This window comes from Bidens hawaiensis, unplaced genomic scaffold (assembly GCF_021521415.1).
Source record: "Bidens hawaiensis isolate Kalapana, Puna unplaced genomic scaffold, B.hawaiensis_p1.1 tig00014774_1, whole genome shotgun sequence".
Lineage (NCBI taxonomy): Eukaryota > Viridiplantae > Streptophyta > Magnoliopsida > Asterales > Asteraceae > Bidens > Bidens hawaiensis.
The window spans coordinates 440,512-463,029 of record NW_027492301.1 but is presented as its reverse complement, the minus strand read 5'-3'; the positions used below and the strand labels follow the sequence as shown (position 1 = coordinate 463,029).

General features: G+C 35.7%; 2 protein-coding genes and 1 pseudogene across 2 annotated transcripts; 2 read left to right on the top strand and 1 right to left on the bottom strand.

Moving 5' to 3' along the window:
* Positions 1 to 10,822: 10,822 nt before the first annotated feature.
* On the top strand, positions 10,823 to 14,155 carry LOC143547661 (putative disease resistance protein At5g66900; annotated as a pseudogene).
* Positions 14,156 to 16,951: 2,796 nt separating this feature from the next.
* Positions 16,952 to 17,998, top strand: LOC143547652 (organelle RRM domain-containing protein 6, chloroplastic-like). The gene is made up of 4 exons (XM_077039029.1): positions 16,952 to 17,078; positions 17,418 to 17,486; positions 17,566 to 17,672; positions 17,740 to 17,998. The coding sequence occupies exons 1-4, from the start codon at positions 16,952 to 16,954 to the stop codon at positions 17,863 to 17,865; spliced, it is 429 nt and encodes a 142-aa protein (XP_076895144.1). The 3' UTR covers positions 17,866 to 17,998.
* Positions 17,999 to 18,129: 131 nt separating this feature from the next.
* Positions 18,130 to 20,443, bottom strand: LOC143547651 (choline-phosphate cytidylyltransferase 2-like). The gene is made up of 8 exons (XM_077039028.1): positions 20,293 to 20,443; positions 19,362 to 19,475; positions 19,184 to 19,279; positions 19,034 to 19,076; positions 18,788 to 18,943; positions 18,642 to 18,722; positions 18,450 to 18,560; positions 18,130 to 18,375 (listed from the first exon to the last, which is right to left on the bottom strand). Exons 1-8 carry the CDS (start codon positions 20,430 to 20,432, stop codon positions 18,169 to 18,171), a joined length of 948 nt encoding a protein of 315 aa, XP_076895143.1. The 5' UTR covers positions 20,433 to 20,443; the 3' UTR covers positions 18,130 to 18,168.
* Between the last annotated feature and the right edge of the window lie 2,075 nt (positions 20,444 to 22,518).

Here is a 22,518-nt window from a genome sequence, read left to right as displayed (position 1 = left end):
CAAGACAACAATGATGCCATAATTTGCTGTTAAAAGTCACAAAAAAGTTTGAGGTGTAATGCGTTATTGTTTATACTTAAAATATGATGACTAATAATGAAAGTGATACAGTAGCTATCATCAAAGATTGGAAGGAATTGATAAGATTTGATTATTTGATGTCCAATATTGTATAGAAATATTTTTGATTGTCTATGTTAAATATTTTTGAATAGAAATAACCAATATTTTTATGTATAAATTACGATAAAAGTTGTCAACTTGAGAAAAGAATCAAATATGGATGGGACCCGAGATGTGAGGGGGAGGAGGTATCAATGTTTTGACTAGTTAGGTCTCATGATTCATGACAGCCTACAGGTCTGCAACCACAGGCAAATTTCCAAGTGTTCCACAAATTATAAATTATGTCTAACCTTATAAAAATAATGTCGGTGTTTTAAAATCTGTTAAAAGATATTCAATTGCCTTGTGTCTTTCGTGATAAGTTATTTTAACCGAGTCGTGATTAAACGAACATAAGCTTAGATTTGAGCTTTTGAATTTTTTTTCTAAAGAACTTTAAGTATGAGTTTTATGAAACAAGTTTACCAACTCACGAGTCAAAACAAACATATTATGTATATAAATACTAAACTTTATGTTTAATATAAATTTTTAGAATATATTAAATATTACTAAAAATTTATATGGTAAGAGGCTTGGGTTTTCCAATGGAGACTCAAGTTCGAATCCCACTTGTGTCATATTTGGGTGGATATTGCCAATGATAGATTTGAGCTAGGCCTTGTGCAAAGGTTGTCAGCTCGAATTCCGAGCCCACCTGGGTTTTCGTCCCACCGTGTGTTACGCCAGAGAGTTCTGCTCTTGTGGTATCAGTCAGCGGTAAGGTTTCCCGAGCGAACGCCCAAGCCAAACTCTGAAGTCAGCGTGGGCCCGGTTAAGACAACATAATCTGGCCAGAGTAGGGCATCGGGGCTCTCCAATTTGGAGAGTGCGCTAGCCTAAATATAAGAAAGTCGCCGTTCTAAAAAAAATTAAATATTAAACTAAACATGCTCTAATGTAAAATATTAGTCATAGTTTGAGCTCGGAGTTTTAGTATAAAGAACTTGTTTCAACTAGTTTACACTTACGTCTAAACATTTTCTTTTCAAAACCACTACATGTGGTTAGAACGCTAAGGATTCAATTTGAGCGATATTATGTTATTGTTAGATTATATGCAACATGATTGAATGTGCAATGTAGAATGTTTCAACTACTCATTGATAATTTGATTTGTAGTATATTGAAATGGAACCCATATGTTAAGAGTAAGGGATTTATCACGATAATTTCGTAGAAGTGCAATATGAATGACTAATTAAAGGACCTTTGTGTTTTTTCTTTTTGAACGGTTCTTAAACTATACTTACTAAATTCATCCAATACCCTATTTAGGGATCGAACGTCATCCTTTAGAATAAAAAAAGGCACCAAATAATACCATACTAAAGCCCGTTTTGATTATTACTAACTAATAAGCGGGAATTGACAAGCACCAATAGATGCAGCTTGAAGAAACATGAACAGATGATAAAGGTCATCGCAGATCTTACCATATCTATAGGTTCTCGTATGATCCTAGAAAAAAGAGAAAATTCAATGCATTTGACACTTTTATTGCACGTATAAATTTGGAGAATAAATTTTCAAAAACTTGAGTTCAAGATTTATAAGAAGCAAAAAGTATGGATAATAAAAACTGGCCGTTCAAAAACTAAATAAATAAAAGTGAACAAGTTGATTGAGGTTTGTTTTTCAAGAAGCAAATCTACATGTTTCTTAATTTAAGTTAATATTTATTATTTTTATTATGTAGTTCATCATCATCATCGTACTCAGTATATCCCACCAATAGTAAAGCTATGGTAGGGTCTGAGGAGGGTAAGATGTAGGCAGCCTTACCTCTACCCCATAGGGATAGAGAGGCTGCTTCCGGTGAGACCCCCGGCTCGAAATTTATATTCAATTATATTTTATAAATAAATTATTTTATGTGTGCTATCTTAATCTTTGTAACATACAGGCATGTCAGTGTAATATTATTTAAATTTAAAAAAAAATACTTACATACGAATATAAGAGTATTTGTTCAGTACATTCTAAATTAATAAAAAAAAATTGGGAAACTATTCGTATTTCCTTATTTCGACTTTGCATCCGTTTTTGGATCTGCATCTAAAGGAATTAGTCTACATACAGGGGCGGACATAGAGTGTTAGCAGGGGTAGCCTCCGCTACCCTTCAACGTCTTATCGGTAGTGTAAAAAAAAATTTCGGTCGGTTTTCGTGGTTTCGTTACCCCTGAACAAAAAATAACGTTACCTCTGAACAAAAAATAAGCCCAATCAATTGAATAATTAAACCCAACAAATTGACAAAAGCCCAAGCTCAAAACAAAAACCCCAAATAATACAATAATAATAAAAACTAAAAAAAAAAGAAACAGACAACGTCTCACTGTAGTCTGTAGGTCTGTTCACGGTTCACCCACTGCCCATTGTAGCCACCACCGCCACCAATCCGCCTTCGCCGCCGCCCGCCAGTCCACCGCCACCGCCGTCCGCCCATCAGTCCACTGTCTCCATCTTCGATTCTTCCCGGTAAGAACTAATTAAGATTTATTGTATATTTGTATTTAGGGATTTAGCCATTTAGGGTTATGTTTCAATTCGAATTAGTTTGGGATTTAGGGTTTATGTTTAAATTGGAATCGATTAGGTATTTAGCTTTTAGTTTTATGTCTAAATTGGAATTGATATTAGATTTTGGTTCAAATTTTGTTTAGAGAACTTTGAAGATGAGTAAACAATCTCTCATTAGCAACCTTTTTAAACGTCAAAGAAAAGAAAACGATGACATATGTTCCCCACCAAGTTTTAATATTCCAACTTCAAGTTCAAATACGGTTAATGAATTGCAAGAAAATGAAGATATCGGTCCAAGTTCAAATATTCCTTCGGCTTCAAGATTGAGATGTTAGATATGGCAGAAAGTTATGGTAATCAAAGAAACCGAAAGAATGCCATTACTAATCGACATCATTTTGAGGTTGAAGTTTTTAATACGGTTTTGGATATGCAAATTCAAGAACTTGGAAATAGATTTAGTGAGGTTTCAACTAGTTTGCTAGAAAATATGTCGGGTTTAAATCCTTATAATTCGTTTTCTAAGTTTGACATATCTAAGATAGTGGCTTTTTTAGAGATGTAGCCGAACGATTTTACTAACGAAGAAAGAGGGTGTATTTCGGGTGATCTTTCGACCTTTTATTACACTTTAAAGGAAGATGAGAAATTTCCAAATCATGGTGGAATTGGTGATCTTGCTCATGTAACGGTGGAAACCGGAAAACACACAACTTTTCCTTTGGTTTATCGAATATTGAAACTAGCGTTGGTTTTACCGGTTGCAACCGCAACCGTTGAAAGATGTTTTTCTAAAATGAAGCTTATCAAGACAGATTTACGCAATCGAATGGGTGATGGGTATTTGAACAATGCTTTAATTTATGCGGTCGAAAGAGAAACGTTTGATAAAGTAAATGAAGAAGATGTAATGGCTCGATTTCATGCGTTTAAAAACCGAAGAGGAGAAATTTACAGCCAGTGTATTTAAATTTATTTGTTGTCGTTTTTTTATATTTGTTTCGTTAGCATTGTATGAACTATGGGAAAAAAATTTTTTTTTGAGCGCTACCCTTAAGTTTTAAGTCTAGATCCGCCACTGTCTACGTGTACACGCCTTGCATTATTATTGATTGAAAATCAACTAAAGTCAACATTATTAGTTTTTATTTTAAGCAAAATTTGATTTTTATTAACCATGAACTATTGAAAGTAACAGTCACAACTAGTGAGTTAACCGCTAGTTGTCTCATCTTTTAAGATAATTGCTTCTAATGAGCCGAGACCAACGGAAGCTTAAAATCAGTTAGTCTCAGGTCACGGGAAAAAACTTTTGACTGGAAAACTCAATTTTTCGCTGAAAAACACTACCTAAACACCACCATTATTGGCGACAACCACCACATGAGCAATGGCACCGTCACCACCAACTTAATCACCGCCAATTAACGAACACCACTTGACACCACCGCTAGCCACCACCACCTAGCGATGACAATGGCTCGGGTTTGGGGCGGGTTTATGTATTCCCAAACCCATACCCGATTATTAAAGCCCGTCCCAAGCCCGTCGGGTATTTATCAGGTAATCACCCATCGGTTTTGAGTTTGGACAAAATACCCGTCATGTATACCCGGCCAAAACCCGTCGGGTTTCTATATAGGTTATTGAATTTAGTGGCATCTATATTGAAATTAATTAGATTTATTATATGTAACCTTATAGTAAGGAGGTGAAGATCTTATAAAGATACGATGGCAATTCTTGTAACTTTAGTTATGTATAAACAGTTGGTTAGTATTTGAAAGAACATAACTCTCGTTTTCTTTCTAGAGTACATAATGATTTCTAAAGTGATGTGTTGATCCCTTTAAGCTTATAGATATAACAATTTTTAGAAGTCATAACAACTTTGAAAGTGTAATATATAACTAAAATAAACGAAATTATATTGGGTTACTCGGGTATATAATCGGGTAAACGGGCTTATGTAATTGGGTAATCGGGCCAGATAATCAAGTATATTACAAATCCCAAACCCTAATGGGACGCGTATTACCCGTCCCAAATGTTTCGGGCTTCGGGTTTTTCTATCGGGTTCAGGTTTCATTGTCATCCCTACCACCACCTGAACACCACCACCGCTAATATCCACCACCATCGTCGGAAACCTTCTGTGTGTTAAGGATTTGCCTGATTCTCAACTGACCAGGCCAACGAACAGTCGATCGTCCACGTTGTCGGAGCCCTGGTTCTACCTCTTCTTCTACCACCATTAACTTCGACAGTGGTTCTAAAGTTACGACAACCTCAATACTTAGGGGCTTAACTAGAAAAAGTTCCTAAATAAATTAGTTTTTAATATCCAATCTAATGTTATAAAGAGGTCAAGGACGAAAATGTTGAATTTTCTGATCAAAAAAGAGTTTTCCGACCAAAAATAAAATAAAAAATTGGCGACTCGAGAGTTGAGACTAACAAAGTTAAGCACCTTTTAGTGTAATTTATCGAGGAAGAAGAAAAATGTTGTGGAAAGAATTATTTGTATTATGTGGAGGGTGATTTGGAAATATAGGAATGAATATATCTACAATGCTAATGATTTGAAGACAACCCATTTTTGATTCAATAGTCCATTTTTCGTTCTTATGGATTATTACAAGAAACAAAAACGTTAGTATTTCTTGGATTGGGTGTGTTTAAAACCCTCTTCCTCTTCTTTTATGTAAATTCAATTATATGATGTTTGGTTAGCTTCATCATTTTTAAAAAAATATTGACGTTAGAAACAAATCTGTTTGAGCATTATTCTTTAAAAACGTCTCTCCGCCCTATTTCCTTTAGGCGAGTAAAAAACGTGCGTGGAGTTACAGTAGATTAGACCGCTAGATTTGTAGTTTTTCAATATGTACTCTTTTTATTTTGACCAAAAGAGAATCAACCCCACAAATTTAAAAATTTACTAGGTGGAAGTAAAATATGTCAAACTCTGATTAGGCCTGTAAACGAACCGAACGTTCGGTGAATTATCGTGAACCGTTTGACGGGAAGTTCGTTTATGTTCGTTTATTTAATAAACGAACGAACATAAACAAAAAATTTGTGTTCGTTTAATTAAACGAACGAACATGAACACATGTTCCGTTCGTTCATTTATGTTCATGAACGTTCGTTTATGTTCGTTTATATCTGTTTATTTATGTTCATTTATGTATTAATATTAATAGAAAATAATTAAATATTATCTGAATATATCATCTGCTTAAAGGTTTTATATTTGTTAATTTGTGTTCATTTAAATGCTTTCATTTAAGTTCGTTTATATTTGTGTTCATTTACATTTGTTCATACGTGTTCGTTTATCTTTATTCAATTATGTTAGTTGAGATTTTAAACAAATGAACACAAATGTCCATTTTTAAATAAACGAACATGAACATAAATATTTGTTCGATTAAGTGTCTGTGTTATTTTAAAGTTAAATGAACGAACACGAGCATGCCCTTGTTCGTGCTCATTCGATTCGTTTACAGGCTTTCATTATTCACATTGATGAATACATCGGTCTCAATCTCTAGGCTCTGCCGATTTTATTTGTGTTCGTGAACACATTAATTTCCTTAATAACGAACAAGAACATAAAATTTCGTTCGGTAAGTGTTCATGAATCGTTCGTGAACACATTATTTACTTAACGAACAAACACGAACAATGCCTTATTCGTGTTCGTTCGATTTGTTTATAGCCCTAACTCTGATGAATTCACGTACACGGCCCTAAATTCCAATTTCAACCTCTCTTTCAATTCATTTTGTCCATTTCTTTTCTTTTGTTACATAAATATATTTTGATTTTAGTTTTCATGGATACACACATCGATATGTAACCATCAAAAGTACATTTTCCCTCTTGTAAAAGAAATATGTACGTAGCTTGTCTTAAAATATACTTTTATTGGGTAAGTTCTAAATTATTATAATTTATTTTCTTACTAGTTTTAGAAATCCATGTATTACACGGTATAAGTTAATGTATAAATTATAATGAATAATTTAATACAAATAAAATAAAAGATAATTAAGTCTCTTTATATTATGAAAAAAATATATTAAAAATATAGTCTTTTTATATCATCAAATGCATTTGAATTTTAAATCTAGAATATGTTATTCTACCATCGGAATACAATAATGAAGCAATGATACTGGCATTTAAAATAACGAGGCCTTTAAATCTGAAAGATGTAATTAAAGTCTTTCACAAAAATGTTTTTCACTCCATACCCTAAACCCTATATACTAAATCCTAAACCATAAATCAAAAAAGACACCAGATTTTCCTTTTTAAACAACTTTTAGGATGTCTCTTGTACTAAATATAAAAAAAGAAAAATTTGTCTATGATTTTTAAGACTTATCAAACATTGAATATTTGTAAAAAGTAAACAAACTTATTATAGTTTTATTCGATATGAAAGTGTCTCAAAAATTAAATGTTAGTGTATTCTTTAAACATAAACTCTTTTATATACATTTTAATTTTAAAGAAAATATATTCATGACACGTAATTTTTATATATATTAATATTTTTTTTATATTAAGTGTGTTTGCAATACAATTTATAGCCTTAATAATTCAGTTCTGGAGATTGACCAATTACAATATATTTTCTTTTTCTTTCCACAATAGAAGAGAAGTGATTTGGGCGGAAATTTGATAGTGAGAATTAACCTCAGAATACCATGTATCTAGAATTATTTTCTTTTATTAGTATAGATAGATAGATTTACACATATTTATTAATTTAGAATGATTTCCATGTAATGATAATTTTAAATTTTATAGTTAAATATATATTTGATGCATTCAAGTTATAAAGATAAAGTTGAATGGTTCTATCCAATGTTATTCAGTACCGTTACTGATATGAGATAAAGTAATCTGTTCTTCTAATCAAGTTCATACAAAATGTACAAAAGTTCATACAAAATGTTCTTGTTTCATATAACGAATCCTTTTGGGGTTCAAAATGGACTCAAACATGCAACCCCATTTTTTTTAGCGCGTACCAACTAACAAGTTGAAGTGTGATCTACTTTCAAATCTAGTGAAGAATACACGGGATGAAGAAAAAATTTCAAACATTTCACACTAATTCATAGTTTTGCTTAAATGAATAGAGGATGTTTTTGTCTATCAAAACTTATAAGTCATTTGTTACCTTCATTCTCTATTAGTTATACTAAATGCAACATTACTAAATTAGTCATGTCGTCCCTCTGCATTAGCCACTTACCTTCATCTTTGTGCATTAGTCACATCGTTTTATACTAGTCTACTTTGTTCACAAATCACAAAGATAATAACTCCTTTGGGCTTTGTTATTTTGGGCCAGAAGATAACTTTCAATTAAGAAACTACTAGTTCTAAGTCCAAAGTTGTCCAGGCCTTTCCCTTTCCAGTAAGCCATATAGTATAGCCCATGTTATGCAACTTTTAAAATGATCACATTTTTTTATGAAGAAATGCTATTAGCATGACAACTTTTTTAATAAAATTCATGCCAATACAATTTACATAGCCTAAGGGTTTGTGTGTCATATTCGTTAATGTTTACCTATAATAAATTTAAAAATTCGGGTTAGACTGTAGAAACATATATATTAATCTTTTTTTTATGATGTTCTTGTGTAATAATATTGGTGAATATAAATGCCATATGATATATGGTTACATTATCTAAATCTCAAAAGGTAGTTAACGACATACACTGAAAAAAAAATCTACTCTTTTTTTCTATTCAAATCAATAATTTTTTACGATAAACGGATAAAGTCTGACTATCTCAGGTACCCCAATGGCAAAAGGCGAGGCATTCGCTCGAGATTGTAGACAGCACTTGGTAGCTCAAACCCACCATCTCATGTTCGGAAGAAAATCTTATCTTCGCTCGAAGGCCCACTACGATAAAGCTCAGTTGAGATCGGATTTGAACTTGAGACTTGCAGCCTCCAACCCAAATCTTTACATCAACTCCAATACCATTTAAGCTAAAAGTCATTTACAATTCAAATTAATATAAAAAGGATATCAAAATACACGATTTTAGTTTCTCTTTAATATGGTGTAATTTTTTAGAAAAACAGGGGGCCGATGAAGATGGGTTTCCGATTGGATTCTTTAGAAAGTGAACAGATATGATTTTGTTCAACGGTGAGCTAATCCAGCGAGAAACGGGTGTTGGTGGTAGCGGAATAGTGGAGCGGTTTAATATTTATTGTTTTATTTTCCCTTCAGATTTAAATATTACATATTTTGGGCTACTAGGTTAGTTAACCTCTTTAAATTTCTAAACTGAATATAAATGGGCTCATGATAGTTTGACACCGAAAGGCTTATTGGGAACATATACACATTTTTCACTTGCTAATTTAGATTTGCTAAATTCCTTTTTAGATACTACGATTTTTCTAATTGCTAAAACATATTTAATAGTTAATGTACATTTGTGTTGGTGATTTGGGCGTCGATTGTTTTCTTTGTGTAAATTGACTTGGCTTTCTAGGAACTCTTAATAATTTCTTGAAAAGATAAGTTCTATCTTCAAGTATAATTCCAGCTAGTAGTAGTGATAATCCAAAACATGGCTCTACGATCCGATTATGGATAGTTTTTTTCTTGAGACGTCGTTAATAGAATAAGAATTTTAGATGCAAATGAAAGAGATGAAATAAGGAGAACATATTGGCTACCGTATCAGTCATGTGAACTTAACTTTCCAAAAAGAAAAATAGGGGATAAAAACGGACATATCATACATATTTTTATCATCATTTTTGTTTGTTTGACATATTTTTAACCGTTTAGTTTTATGCCCACCGTACAAAAGTTTCCTGTATCCGTCACTGAATCATCAATTAAAAATCAATCTTAAGTAAACTAAAACCTTAATTACTGAAGAAACGTGGATCTACTCACTGGTAGCAGATCTACTTTCCTCGGGTGTGATTATACTATTTCACCGATGGTTCTTCTGGATCCGTGTTCTTCCACCTACAAAATGAACAGCGCCGTTACTTACCCCTCAGAAAGGGACAGAGGGGTCCTCTTTGGGGTAACCCTCCGGCGTGAGAATCAGTATATTGTGGAGAAGATGATAATGTGTGTAAGGGAATCTCAAGAGTATTGCTTAATAGCTGAATACCCTCTGATTGTGAGACTGTGTGTTTGTATGTAACTGACTGTGAGTGAATGTAATTCAATATGATTGAATGTGATATCACTGCCTGTAACTGTCAATGATTGAGTATGAATGTGTCATCAAAGTGGAGTTGATGCTGTATTTATAATGCTAGGGTTTCCACTGATTGGGCTCAACCTCGTTGGCCTCCTCCAATCGCACTGCGCCACGTGTCCTCTGGGACACCTGGCGCTTTCTCGTTGGTTGTAATCACGTGGTAACACATGTGTCATGCTGAGTTGTCGACCTTTCATTTGGCAGCTGTCAACATCAGCATATTCTTACTCCTTAAAAAGATGCCTTCTGGAAGGTTGTCTGATGTGCACAATCAAGGTTGCCCTAATCCTGATTTGGATAAGGACGAGGTTGATTATGTGCACGTGTGATATGCGCCCATCCTGAGGATGCGCGAGGTCTTCTCTTTATTCTCACGCGCAGATATTTCATCCGCAGATGTGATATGCACGAGCATGTGATATGCGCCGCGCGCTGATGCGCTGCGCGCATATGTGATGCGCGAGCATATGTGTGCCTGGGCAGATGTGATATGCACGGGCATGTGATATGCGCCGCGCGCTGATGCGCCGCGCACATATGTGATGCGCGAGCATATGTGTGCCTGGGCATATGATGCCTGAGCATGTTTTGTATGCGCCATGCGCATAGGTTTTGGCTTTGTGCCTTCATAATGTCTTTATCTTGTGGGTTGACCCGCCTTGCTCGGTGTTGAGGCGGGTACATACCTCTTCAATTACATAAACTAAAAATGTAAAAATTCCATAAAATAAAAAACCAGAGTAGTGTGTAAAGCAAAGTCAACGATGGTCTTTCAAGAATATGATCAAATCATTGTCTTCCTTGATTCTTCCTGTACATTTCAATTACAATAAACGATCCAGTTTCTAAACACATGGATCTTGTAGATCCTCTTCTTTCGGAATCGATTTCCAACCTTAGTGGACTCATCATATCAGTGATCAAAACAACACTCAACTTCAAATCCGAACTGGGTCAACTCCAAGACACCTTACACAAAATAACCCATGTCATCAATGACGTTGAGAAGCTGAATCAGATACTGGATCAACCATCCGACATGTTCACCGAACCGATCAAAAACGCTGACAAACTTTTTTCGAAAGTGTTCGAAAATCAAGTGGAATCTAATCAAGCGGTTCTTCCACTCAATGAAGCTCAAAGACGCCAACGACAAGTTGCTAAGACTCTTTCAGCTTGAGGTTCAAGCGGACCAGGTTCGGGATCTTAAACAGCTCCGTGTTCAAGTGGAGACTTTATCAATGGACGTGAAGCAGATTGGTCACACATTAAGCAGTGCTAGTGCTAGTTCTTTGACAAGAGATGATCAAATGGGGAGCGAAAGGCGGGAATTAGGTTGGCGTGTTCCACCCCTTGATGCAGGCGTCGTGGGGTTTGATAAGCCGTTGGAGAAGCTCAAGGCTAAGGTTGATGATATCATGGTTATCGATGAAAGCTCGGTTTTGGTTGTTGCAGCTGTCGGTGGATGTGGAAAGACGACTCTGGTAACAATGCTCTGCCATGATCCTCAAGTTAAAGGTAACCATATTGTTTGGATCTTCGTTTTAAAAAATGCGAATCGCACAAATACGACAAGCTCCTTAGTCGCAAAGTGCAAAAGCGGCAAGGTCAAATACTGAGGCCCAAAGTGGAAAAGCGATGAGCTTTCCGGACGCGAAGCGTTAACTGCTCGTGTACAGTTTTATAAATCTCATAGGTTTTTAGCATTACTACTCAAAATATAGCATTAAATAACCTTTATATATATGATTTAATATATAAATTACCTACATGTCCAAGCTAAAAACAGCTGTACAACATCGGGATGCACAAAGAGTCGTCACGTAGATGAAGTGCGTGTTTTTTGTGCCTCGGTTGCGCTTTTTGTATAGAGTGTGCCTTGTTTACACAAAAGCGATGGAGCTTTTGCGCCTCAGCTGCACTTTTTGTACAATATGCGCCTTGTTTACACAAAAATTTGCGCTTATGTCATGTTGTGACTAGGCGCGCTTTTTAAAACCAAGGTTTGGATTAAAGATGAATGAGAATTGTTTGAAATTGATTATAACATATGTTGCTCTATTTGGACAGGCAAATTTGGGGAAAACATATTCTTTGTGACAGTTCAGAGTCACCCAACTTTAAGGTGATTGTCAATAATCTCTTTAATCTGCAACCATCCAATCAGCCGATTCCATTTCAAAGCGACCAAGATGCAAAAAATAAGTTGGGGAACTTTTTGCATGAGAATGTATCAAGCCCTGTGCTTTTAGTATTAGATGACGTGTGGGATCATTCGTTTATTGATAACTTTCCATTAAATATCAAAGGATTCACAATTCTGGTCACTTCTAGGACACCCTTTTCCCAATTTGATGTGTTTGAGTTTGACCCTTTAAGCAAGAAAGATGCCAATATTCTCTTCCGCAACTATGCATTTACTGAAAGCAAGAAGAGACCAAGAACTACTATTAAGGAGCATCTTGTTGAGCAGGTACTAAAATGTTCTGTCCTTAATTTTACAACTGAAAGCTTAATACTTTATATGAAAATGTCATCGATTTAAATAAATATAATGTTTCTCTGCAGATGGTGATATGTTGTAACAAACATCCGCTCACCCTTACAGTGGTGGGCCGCTCCCTAAATGGAAAAGACGAGCCATATTGGAGATTTATGCAAAAAACTTTGGCTGATGGTAATTCGTTTCTAGATTTGAACGAACAAGTACGCAACTGTTTAGAAAGAAGCGTTATAACATTGAATAAAGAACTCAAGGAATGCTATATGGACTTCGGGTTGTTCCCTGAGGATCAAAGGATCCCTGCTAGCGCTCTCTTAGATATGTGGGTGCATTATACAACCATGATCACGAGGGCCAAGAAACGTTCAACAAGATTCTTGTCCTTTCATACCAAAATCTAATCAATCTTGTGGCCACCAGGTACCTAAGCTTCTTAATTAGTTTGTATTAATTATTTAATTGCATATATTTGATTGCAAATTTAATCTCCAAAATGTTTAGTATCAACAAAGATTCAGATACCACAGTAAACTACTGTGGCCAGCAATTTCTCAACAACATGATATGCTGAGGGAACTTGCTATTCACTTAAGTAGCGAACCAGAAGTACCGATTGCAGACAGGAAAAGATTGATTATAAATGCACCAGGAAAAGATCTACCAGCGTCAATTTCGAAACTCCAAGAGCCCATGCAGGCCAGCATATTGTCTATTTCTACAGGTCTTGCTTCAATCCATTAAAACCTACTCTTTTGTTTCATACGATTTGATGCGTTAATGTTTCTTATAAAATGTGTATTTGCAGGAGAGTTGTTCTCTTCAAGATGGTGCGACTTGAAAGTCCCTGAAGTTGAAGTTATGGTGCTGAACTTAAAGTCGAAAACCTACACTTTACCCCCCTTCATGGAGGGAATGCAAAAGTTAAAGGTTTTAAACATCACAAACTATGGTTTATACCCATCTTACATTGTGAACTCCGATCTTCTTGGACGTGATCTTCTTGGATGTTTATTCAGTCTATTGAGGATTAGGCTTGAATTCGTTTCAGTCTCTTCACTGAATGCATCCATTTTAGCCTTACAGAACTTGCAGAAAGTATCGCTCATAATGTGCAAAATAGGCAATGCTTTCGAAACAAAACTCAGTACTAGTGTCTGGCCAAGACTGGTTGAACTTGAGATGGATTACTGCCAAGATTTAGAGAGATTCCCGGAGTTATTGTGTGACAGTGTCAACCTCAAGACTTTGAGCATCACCAACTGCAACGAGTTGTGTGAAATTTCAGAAGACTTTGGTAAGTTAATTAATTTGGAAAACTTAAGTCTTCAATCGTGCACAAACCTTGAAAAGCTGCCTCGATCAATCACAAGACTTCAGAAGCTTCGCATCTTGGATATTTCGGATTGTTTAAGTTTGTGCGAGTTGCCAGAAGAGATGGGAAAGTTAGTTGGTCTAAGAGCAATTCACATGAAGGGTTGTACTGGAATCGGTGAGCTGCCATTGTCTATACCGGAGCTATCTCACCTAGATGTGCTATGCAGTGAAGAAATGTATAATCAATGGAGCAAGTTCCACAACGTGACTACCGAACAAGTGGTAGAAGATAGAGTAGAAATCCTATACAAAATCATCAAATGATCATATGCAGGACTGTCTTCGAGATTTCAGGTACCCCAAGCGAGTAATAAAAAATGAGTCCGCATATATGAATTTTTTGTTTCCAAAGATCGATGTGAATTGTGATAACAATAAATAAATCGGAGTTATTGTAATAACCCGAATTTCGAAAATCTTAAATGTTTTATATGAATTTTGAAATACTTCTTTGGAATTCATAATGTGAGTGATGATAATTTTGTGTAGCTATTTTGTTTGTTTATTTATTTATTTTTTAATGTAAACTTGTTTCTTATAAAGTTTACTAGTAAGAAACCTGTTACCTGCATGATGCTATTGCAGCGACAATTTGGTACATAAAAGTCAATTTTGCCCCTTGAACTCTTAAAAGTTAATGTAAATGTGTTGACATTTTTTGGTCAAAGTATGCAGTTTTGTAACCCAATTTCAATATGTACAGAAGTAACTGATACATATAGATATAGTCACAAAGAAATCACTATTTGAACATGATGGAAAAGAACACAATTATAACTAACTTATTCAATTATGACAGTTTGACCTTTTAAAGTCAAAATGCCTTCCACAGATTTTTTTCATGGTTCTATGACAGTTTGACCAAAATGAGCAAGTTAAGAACTGAACACATTTTTTATATAAATTTACTCAATCTATAGATTTTTCAAGGTTCTCTAACTTACACAATTATGACCGTTTGACTTTCAATGTATATTAAGAATTAATGCTCACTGGTTCAATGGAGAACATGCCCTGCTTATAAACAAATATTTTCACATCAAGAAAATCGAATGATCGACTTACTCGGCCATGTCAAAAGTATCAAATTTCCAACCACTTCATTCAAAGTACAAGTGTTTTAAGGGATATTCCTAAATAAATTTTTTTGACCAAAATGCCCCTACAAAATTGCTTTTGATTTTGACCAAAACGGCCAAGCTTAGGCAAAATGACTTTAGACAAAATGATTAAAACTCATAACACATTTGTGACCAATTCATGGCAAATTTAACCAAAAATGCCCATGCACTTCTGTGTCAAAATGCAATAAAATTCGATCGTCTTTGACTTTTAATAGTTAAACAGTTATAATGCAACGTAATGGAATTTAATTACTGTAAAAATATGCAAATGCACTTGTATTGGAATTATGGACCGGTTCGGGTTAATCAATACGGCCAACCGGGTTATGACCCGTGAGAGTTACACCGTGAGGTAACGAGCTATTGACCTGTTTAAGTTAGTTAACCGGGTTAGATACTTTAACAAGATGAAATTACATGGAGCAGGCTTTGGAACAAGAAGTGTACTTGTTGGCTCATTAGGTTTATAACTAACTAAGTTGGTTAAACCTAATGATAGGTTATATAAACACATGATGTTTTATTAACCCTAAGCCAATTAACAAGTCCTTATTCCTTCCTCCACCCAAGCCGCCGCCGGCCACCTGACCACCGCCGCTGCCCAGCCGTGACCTGCTGCTGCTCACCGCCGCTGCCGCCACCGCTGCTGCTGTCACTGCTGCCGCCGCCGCCGCTGCCGCTGTTCGCACACCACCACCGCTGCCGGGTTGCCGTCGTGCACCGCACCGTTGGTCGTTGGATCTCGTTGTGTCACCTAGCTCGATTCGTTAGCCTTCGGTGTCTCAACCGGTTAATTATTAACCGAGGTAAACTTAAATATGTCATTAGTTTAATTATATATATAATGTTTTGACTCGTACTCGTATTGTTTGTAACCAGATCCTGTCGGGTTTAGTTTTCGTTGTTGATTAATGATATATTCCGCTGCGTATAATTATTAATTAATGTGATTAATTATTATTTGACACGTTTATTGAACCGGATTTAATAAACAAAATTTTAACTCATCACCGCTGAACCCATCAGTATGAACTATATAGCGTTTGTTGACAACAATGGTGTTTCCGTATCGAAGCAATGATTGATGTTGTGTATACTTAACAGTTGTACAGTAACTGTTCATTGTTTGGCTTAAGAATGTCAAAATACCTTTTTTTTTTACTTACTACATAAAGAACGACTCTTTCAAGATGAAGACACCAAAAAAGAACAGTGCTCCAACTACAACCTTCACTATCTACTCCCCAATACTTAATCATATCATGATTACAGTTTGTAAGCACTACAAGCATCGTTATATGGGCCAGGTGGGGTTGACCCGGAACCCTTTTGTCCAAAAAAACACTAATATAAGCTATGAACAAACGAATTTTGTTTTTCATGTTGGTTTGTGTTTGTTGGTTAATATTTTAAACTAGGAAGGGTTGATGTTATTACTTGTAGAACTTATTAAATCGTACAGTGCGTCACGAGTCGAGGTGAATTCGATCGGTGCTGGATTACGAAACAAATAATAAGCCCCCCCCCCCAAAAAAAAAATGAAAATTTGTTAACGCAAAAGTACAACAAATTAACATAACAAAACGCGCGTTGCTGTTACGAACCGATGACGCTTCGTTTGGTATCTGGTTACAACGAACAAAAAAACACATGTGCTGCCGTTGCGAACTGATACGACTTTGTTGATTCTAGAATCGGGAGAAAAAAGTGATTAAAAAAACCACGCGTTGCATTAGCGAACTAATGCGAATTCAGTCATAATCGACGTTGTCAGGACTAAATCGTACACAGAAAACCATGTGTTGTGGTGGTGAACCGACACAAGTTTGGTTGGTATTAGGTCACGACACAAAATATAGCAATAAGTTAATTCATCAACACTCAAATAAAACAAACTAACATATTTACATAAAAAAAAACTATTAGTGATAATAATCTATCTATCTATCTATGTAATCGTAATCGGGTGGGTATAACGGCGATGTCATCAAGCGGATGGTTTAGACCCACAATCGGGATAAGAACATCTCCTCCTATTATTCCCAAGCAGCTACAGCTGCGTGCTTGTTTCGTCGAGTATCCTCTAGCAAGCAAAATTATCGTCCGAAGTAAGCCTAGCCTTTCTTTCAATTCCCACGCTGTTTATCAGATAATATTCTGCCAATTTAGAGCTCCTTCGCACCCTTTTTTTATTTATTTATTTTTATTTTAGGTAATTGGTTGGGTATCTTATTCTTAAAATTACAACTTTAACAGGAGGTTTTTATATAATTATAATAAGGCCATTGTTTGTGTTTTTTTTTGCTTTGCTTTAAATACGTAAGTATTCATATTAAGTTTTCAGCTTTGTGTTGGGTTGAACAATATCCATTTAACCGCCCTGAGATGAACAATTGAAATATAAAAAACTCCTAAAAACAATACCAACTGTTTATGTTGAAATGCAGATTTATCATACGCAACCAATGAAAGCAGTTTAAAGCAACAATTTTCAAATTTTGGCCAGATAGCTGAAGGTATGCCTGCCTGCCTGCCTGCATAATTCCTTTTCAATTTTTATTTCAAACTGTTTTCTTAACCATGTACGGTGTTTAGTTAAACTCGTTAAGGACCAAATATCGAAGATATCAAAAGGGTATGCATTCATCCAATACACGAATCAAGATGATGCCATGAGCGCCCTTGAAGCAATGGACGAGAAGGTTTGATCCCTTTAGTTTTAAAATTCCCTTCATTGTGTTCATAAGTTAACGTTTAACCGTCTTGCAGTATGTAGATGGCCGAGTTGTGTTTGTAGAACTTGCAAAACCCATGGACAGAAGAATTGCTTACCCGAAAACCTCTGGACCGCCTCAGGAATTACCTTCTTTGGGTCAACAACCGGCACAAGATTAGCGTGTACGCTATGATAGCATTGGAGCACGTATTGTTGTTACCGTATATTAGTATTATGCCCACGGGCCAGTTTACATCTCGATATATTGTAATATTCTATTGAATGGAATACATTTCAGTCTCTTTCATATTCTTACAAATGGTGGCGATGTTAGATTATCAAACGGAGCCGTAGCCGTATTTAAGTTTGTCAGTACATTAACTAAATATAAGTTAGAACTTAAAAGCCAGAAGTTTATGGCCTACACAGAAACTTAATAATATTCATTATTACATAAACAAACAGGTACTAAACAACAAACTTCATTGCGATGATGGGTCGGGTACCAACCCATCAGAATACTCTTCTTCATCGGCACTATAATCGTAATAATACTCGTCATCACAATCATCGTCGTCATCATGACAATCATCTTCATGATAATCATCATCATCATAATCGTCATAAGTGAGCTCCCCTGCGTTCCCCTTCAACAACTGCACTTGAATTCGGTCCCTAATCGCAGTTCCCTGAAAATGTAGTAATACTTAAAATGTTAAATCTTGATATGATTTTAATGTGTGTGTAAAGATCATCATCTCACCATTTTGTGACATCCTTCTTCAAACATTTCAAGAAAACCGGCAACCAAACGATCGGCATTCTCGACCCAAAGGTTGTGATTCATACCTGCAGATTTAGCCACTGTACTGATCTGCAATACCAATATTATAAACATTGTAACAACCTTAATAAACATATTTGACCTAATCAAAAGTAATAATATCTTTTATACCTTCTCTTCCACCTTTTCTTGTTGTTTCTTCACTTTTTCTTGAAACTTCTTTAAACTCATGTTCACTCTCAACCTTTTTTCCTGGTACATTAAAAACATATATGTAAACTTAAATATTATTAATCTAGATTAACACAAAATTATACCTTAACATAACTGACACCAAGGTCCCTTCTTGAATAGCCTCGATCCAAATTGCGCATCACATAATTGTTATAATCTTTTACAATTCTCATGATAATATCTGATGTTGATATGCCTTCGGTTCGTTTTGTCTCCTTAAACCGCCCGATAGATTTGACCTAAACAGAGAATTTTTTTTTCAAAATTATTAAGGTAAACCATGAACGATCCGCTTACAAACATCTATACCGAATGAGGTCTGAACTTACAAATTCATACACATCGTTCGCTGCTCCGCTTGCATCAGCATAACTGAAAGTTTAAGAAAGCAAAAGCAATTAACACATCACATATGCATATTGAATAAAAACCTTATTTGATGATCAAATTGAATATAGTTTAGGGTAGGTTGACCTTACGGTAGAGAGTCGTGAGCCACATAGTCAATCTGATGCTTATCGATAAATTCCTGGTTCATAACCCAGGGTGCATCCGGGATAACTTCATCAACCCACCTGCACAAAAGTTAAACCAGACAACTTTCATCAATAACTAATTAATCAGTTTATCATAATATCACAAGGGTATCAAACATACTTGCAATGACGAAGGGATTCATAGCGTTCGATGTCGGTCATGACTGTTTTTCCCTTTAAGCTGTGGGTGACCTCATCATTGCAGCATCCAACCAACAGATAAGTATTTGGAAACCTAATTTAGTCATTACAGAAATCATAAGTTAATTGTAATGCAATATCTGATTATCATGTCATAGTTAGGGCTGTAAACGAAGTGAACAAGGCCTTCATAATGTTCGTCCATTAAGCTTTTATCGGACTAGCGAACAATTAACCGAACAAAATTTCTTGTTTGTGTTCGTTCATTAAGGAAATAGCTTGTTTGTGAACGGTTAACAAACACAAACAATGTTTTATTTAATACGGCTAACCGAGAATGGTGAGAGTCAACGGTTCAGTACGGCTACCAAGTTTGTCTTCGTGTTTTTTTTAACATTCATGTTCACATGTTAATTTTACATGTAAACATAATACCCATATACATATTTTTATTTTATACTGTAGTGTTAATAATTTTGCTTAAATCTATATAATCATATCACAAAAGTCATTAACAAGTATTAAAAACCTGACAAATATTAGCGAACGTAAACAAACACATTATCGAACGTTCACGATCACAATTGAACAAACATGGCCTCAGTCTGTGTTCGTTCATTTTGTTAATCGAACGACATTCGTTAATTAAACGAAGGAACATACGCGGCCAAACTCTTAAGTTCAATTACAATATTACAGAATTTAAACCAATATAACCAACCCTCTAGGTATCCAACCCTATAATAATAATTATTGAACTAGTCACAAAAAGTTTCATTTCTGACGCTTTGTGTTAAAAGCGGTAGGACATATGTAACCAAATCATATATATATATATATATATATATATATATATATATAAATTTTAATAATAATAATAATAAGAAGAAGAAATAGATATAAGGATTTACGATTTCTTGGCTTGTTCGAGGGAGCGGGCGTGACCGAAGTGGAAGAGATCGTATATGCCGTCGGCGTAGACGCGGACGGGGCGGTCCGTGGGGGGGTCTAGCATCCAGATGCTTTGTTTCTTTTGTTGTTCATCCTCCATGGTTTTGTTTTTGATTTTGGATGGATTAATCAGGGGATTGAGAAGAGAATTGTGGGAACGGGAATCAATTCAATATCAATAGGGTGCAAGTTTTAGTTATTGGGGTTGGGTTGGGTTGGGTTGGGTTGGGTTGGGTTGGGTTGAATATTATATGCAGACAACGTGTCCGTGTATTGTTCGCGTTGCTGTTGCTTCTAAATCATGCACGTCCATATGTCGTAATAATAACATAAGTTTCTATTATAAACCAATAAAGCTCATAAACGTTGGGCTAGACTATAAAATGATCTTGCTTCATAACACTCCCCCTTAGGCATTTTATATTATACACTATTAACATTATACTACTGGATAATGTTTGCTCGGTTTTTCTGGACCGATATTTACTGATACTGCTGGATTAGTTATGTTGCCTTATTAAAACCTTACTAAGAAAACCTAGTGGGACAAAACTTAGTCAAGAAAAAAGAGTACAGCATTTGTATTTCCCCCCATCAATTGAACATAACATCTAACACTTTAGAGGCCAATATTCTACCATTGCTGCTTGACTTGATTTTGATGTGGTCGTCTCCAATTGGAGCTTTGCATTTTATATTGTCTTCATGTATAGTCTTTGGGTTCTTCATGATTTGGTCTAAATCATATGCCTCTTGTAAGTGTTGAATCATTGACCTTTATAAGTGAAAGCGTATTGGAATTATAGCAGAGCTCAGTGCAAGTCTGATGGATATCTGATGTTCGGTTTATTTGTACATATTTTTGTTTGCTAACTTAGTCGTTTTAAGCGTTTAGTTTAGGAACTTTGGTACTTCATACATGTTTATTGTGTTTCAGGTCACAAGTACTTAACGCGCTTAATTTGGACCTGTACGAGCATGGAATGAAGACCAGGGATGTCCAGCAGGTACTTCATACATGTTTATTGTGTTTCAGGTCACAGGTACTTAACGCGCTTAATTTGGACCTGCACGAGCATGGAATGAAGACCCGGGATGTCCAGCAGGCAAACCGAGACATTAATATGGACTTGCTGAGTGAAGTAACCCATCGCGTAGCGCGATGGGTGTGGAAGGCAGGGCATCGCGCTACGCGATGCCCTTCATTATAATCTGCGATGACTTTGGTCCATCGCGTAGCGCGATTGACCAGGAGAAGAGACCATCACGCTACACGATGGTCCCCAAAATATGAAAGTTAGGGTTTGAGTTTATATTACGATTTGACGACCCTAGACGCTATTCTTCACCTCCCAGGCGATTTTCAGAGCAGTAAGGAGGGCCACCATCACTTCCAATCATCACCAAGCATCATACATGTCATACCAGATCGTAACCGAAGCCTGAGAGATGCCGATGCGTGGCTAGTTCCTTCGAGTCATGCCCGGGATGTAGAGTATTGTATCTTTCAGTTTTCTCATGTATTAAGAACGAATTGATTGTAATTATCTTTGATGTTAATATTTGAGTATTGATGTCTAGTATGATTGTGCACAACGTCAGTTTAGGTTTATTTCGATCAGAACGATTAGTGTGCCAGTTTCTATGATAATTGCTTGTAGGATTGTGTTGACCTGTTAATTGTAAGAAAGCATACGTTTGCCCTTAGTTGAGTCACACTGGCAGGGATCGTTTGATAACCAGTGCCGTGTGTTAGTGAGCGTGGATGCCTAAGGTTTAACCGGTTAGTCAGTCTGTAGTTGACACAGGATAGTTTATCTGTTAAGTTGCAAGAGTTTGCTGTTAGGTTACATACTTGGATTCCCGGGTGTGATTTGCTTTGTCTGATTAATTGAATACTTGATTACTTGCTCGTTTACTATAAAACCAAACTGTTTGCTAGTGTGATCAGCACTTTACTTGAACTACTTCATAATGTTAGGAATCAGTTTCACTGTACACTGACCACATACTCCCGTGGTTCGACACCCTACTTACCCTAGCTTGCTTAGGTTATTAGGAACACTGAATTAATAGTTTTTGACTAGATAGCAACAGTCTAGCATCAAAATGGCGCCGTTGCCGAGGAGTTAGTGCGCTTAGTGTTTTTGTGTTAATTGATTTCTTTGTTTAATTTAGTTGGTATT

What these genes read in the sequence shown, in the direction of transcription:
- LOC143547652 (XM_077039029.1), top strand. Translation starts at nt 16,952, where the DNA reads ATGTCATCAAGCGGATGGTTTAGACCCACAATCGGGATAAGAACATCT. An exon ending in AAGCAAAATTATCGTCCGAA is followed by an intron (nt 17,079 to 17,417) that starts GTAAGCCTAGCC and finishes GTTGAAATGCAG; the next exon opens with ATTTATCATACGCAACCAAT. An exon ending in TTTTGGCCAGATAGCTGAAG is followed by an intron (nt 17,487 to 17,565) that starts GTATGCCTGCCT and finishes TACGGTGTTTAG; the next exon opens with TTAAACTCGTTAAGGACCAA.
- LOC143547651 (XM_077039028.1), bottom strand. Translation starts at nt 20,432, where the DNA reads ATGGAGGATGAACAACAAAAGAAACAAAGCATCTGGATGCTAGACCCC. An exon ending in AAGAAAAGGTGGAAGAGAAG is followed by an intron (nt 18,561 to 18,641) that starts GTATAAAAGATA and finishes TTGGTATTGCAG; the next exon opens with ATCAGTACAGTGGCTAAATC. An exon ending in AAGAAGGATGTCACAAAATG is followed by an intron (nt 18,376 to 18,449) that starts GTGAGATGATGA and finishes CTACATTTTCAG; the next exon opens with GGAACTGCGATTAGGGACCG.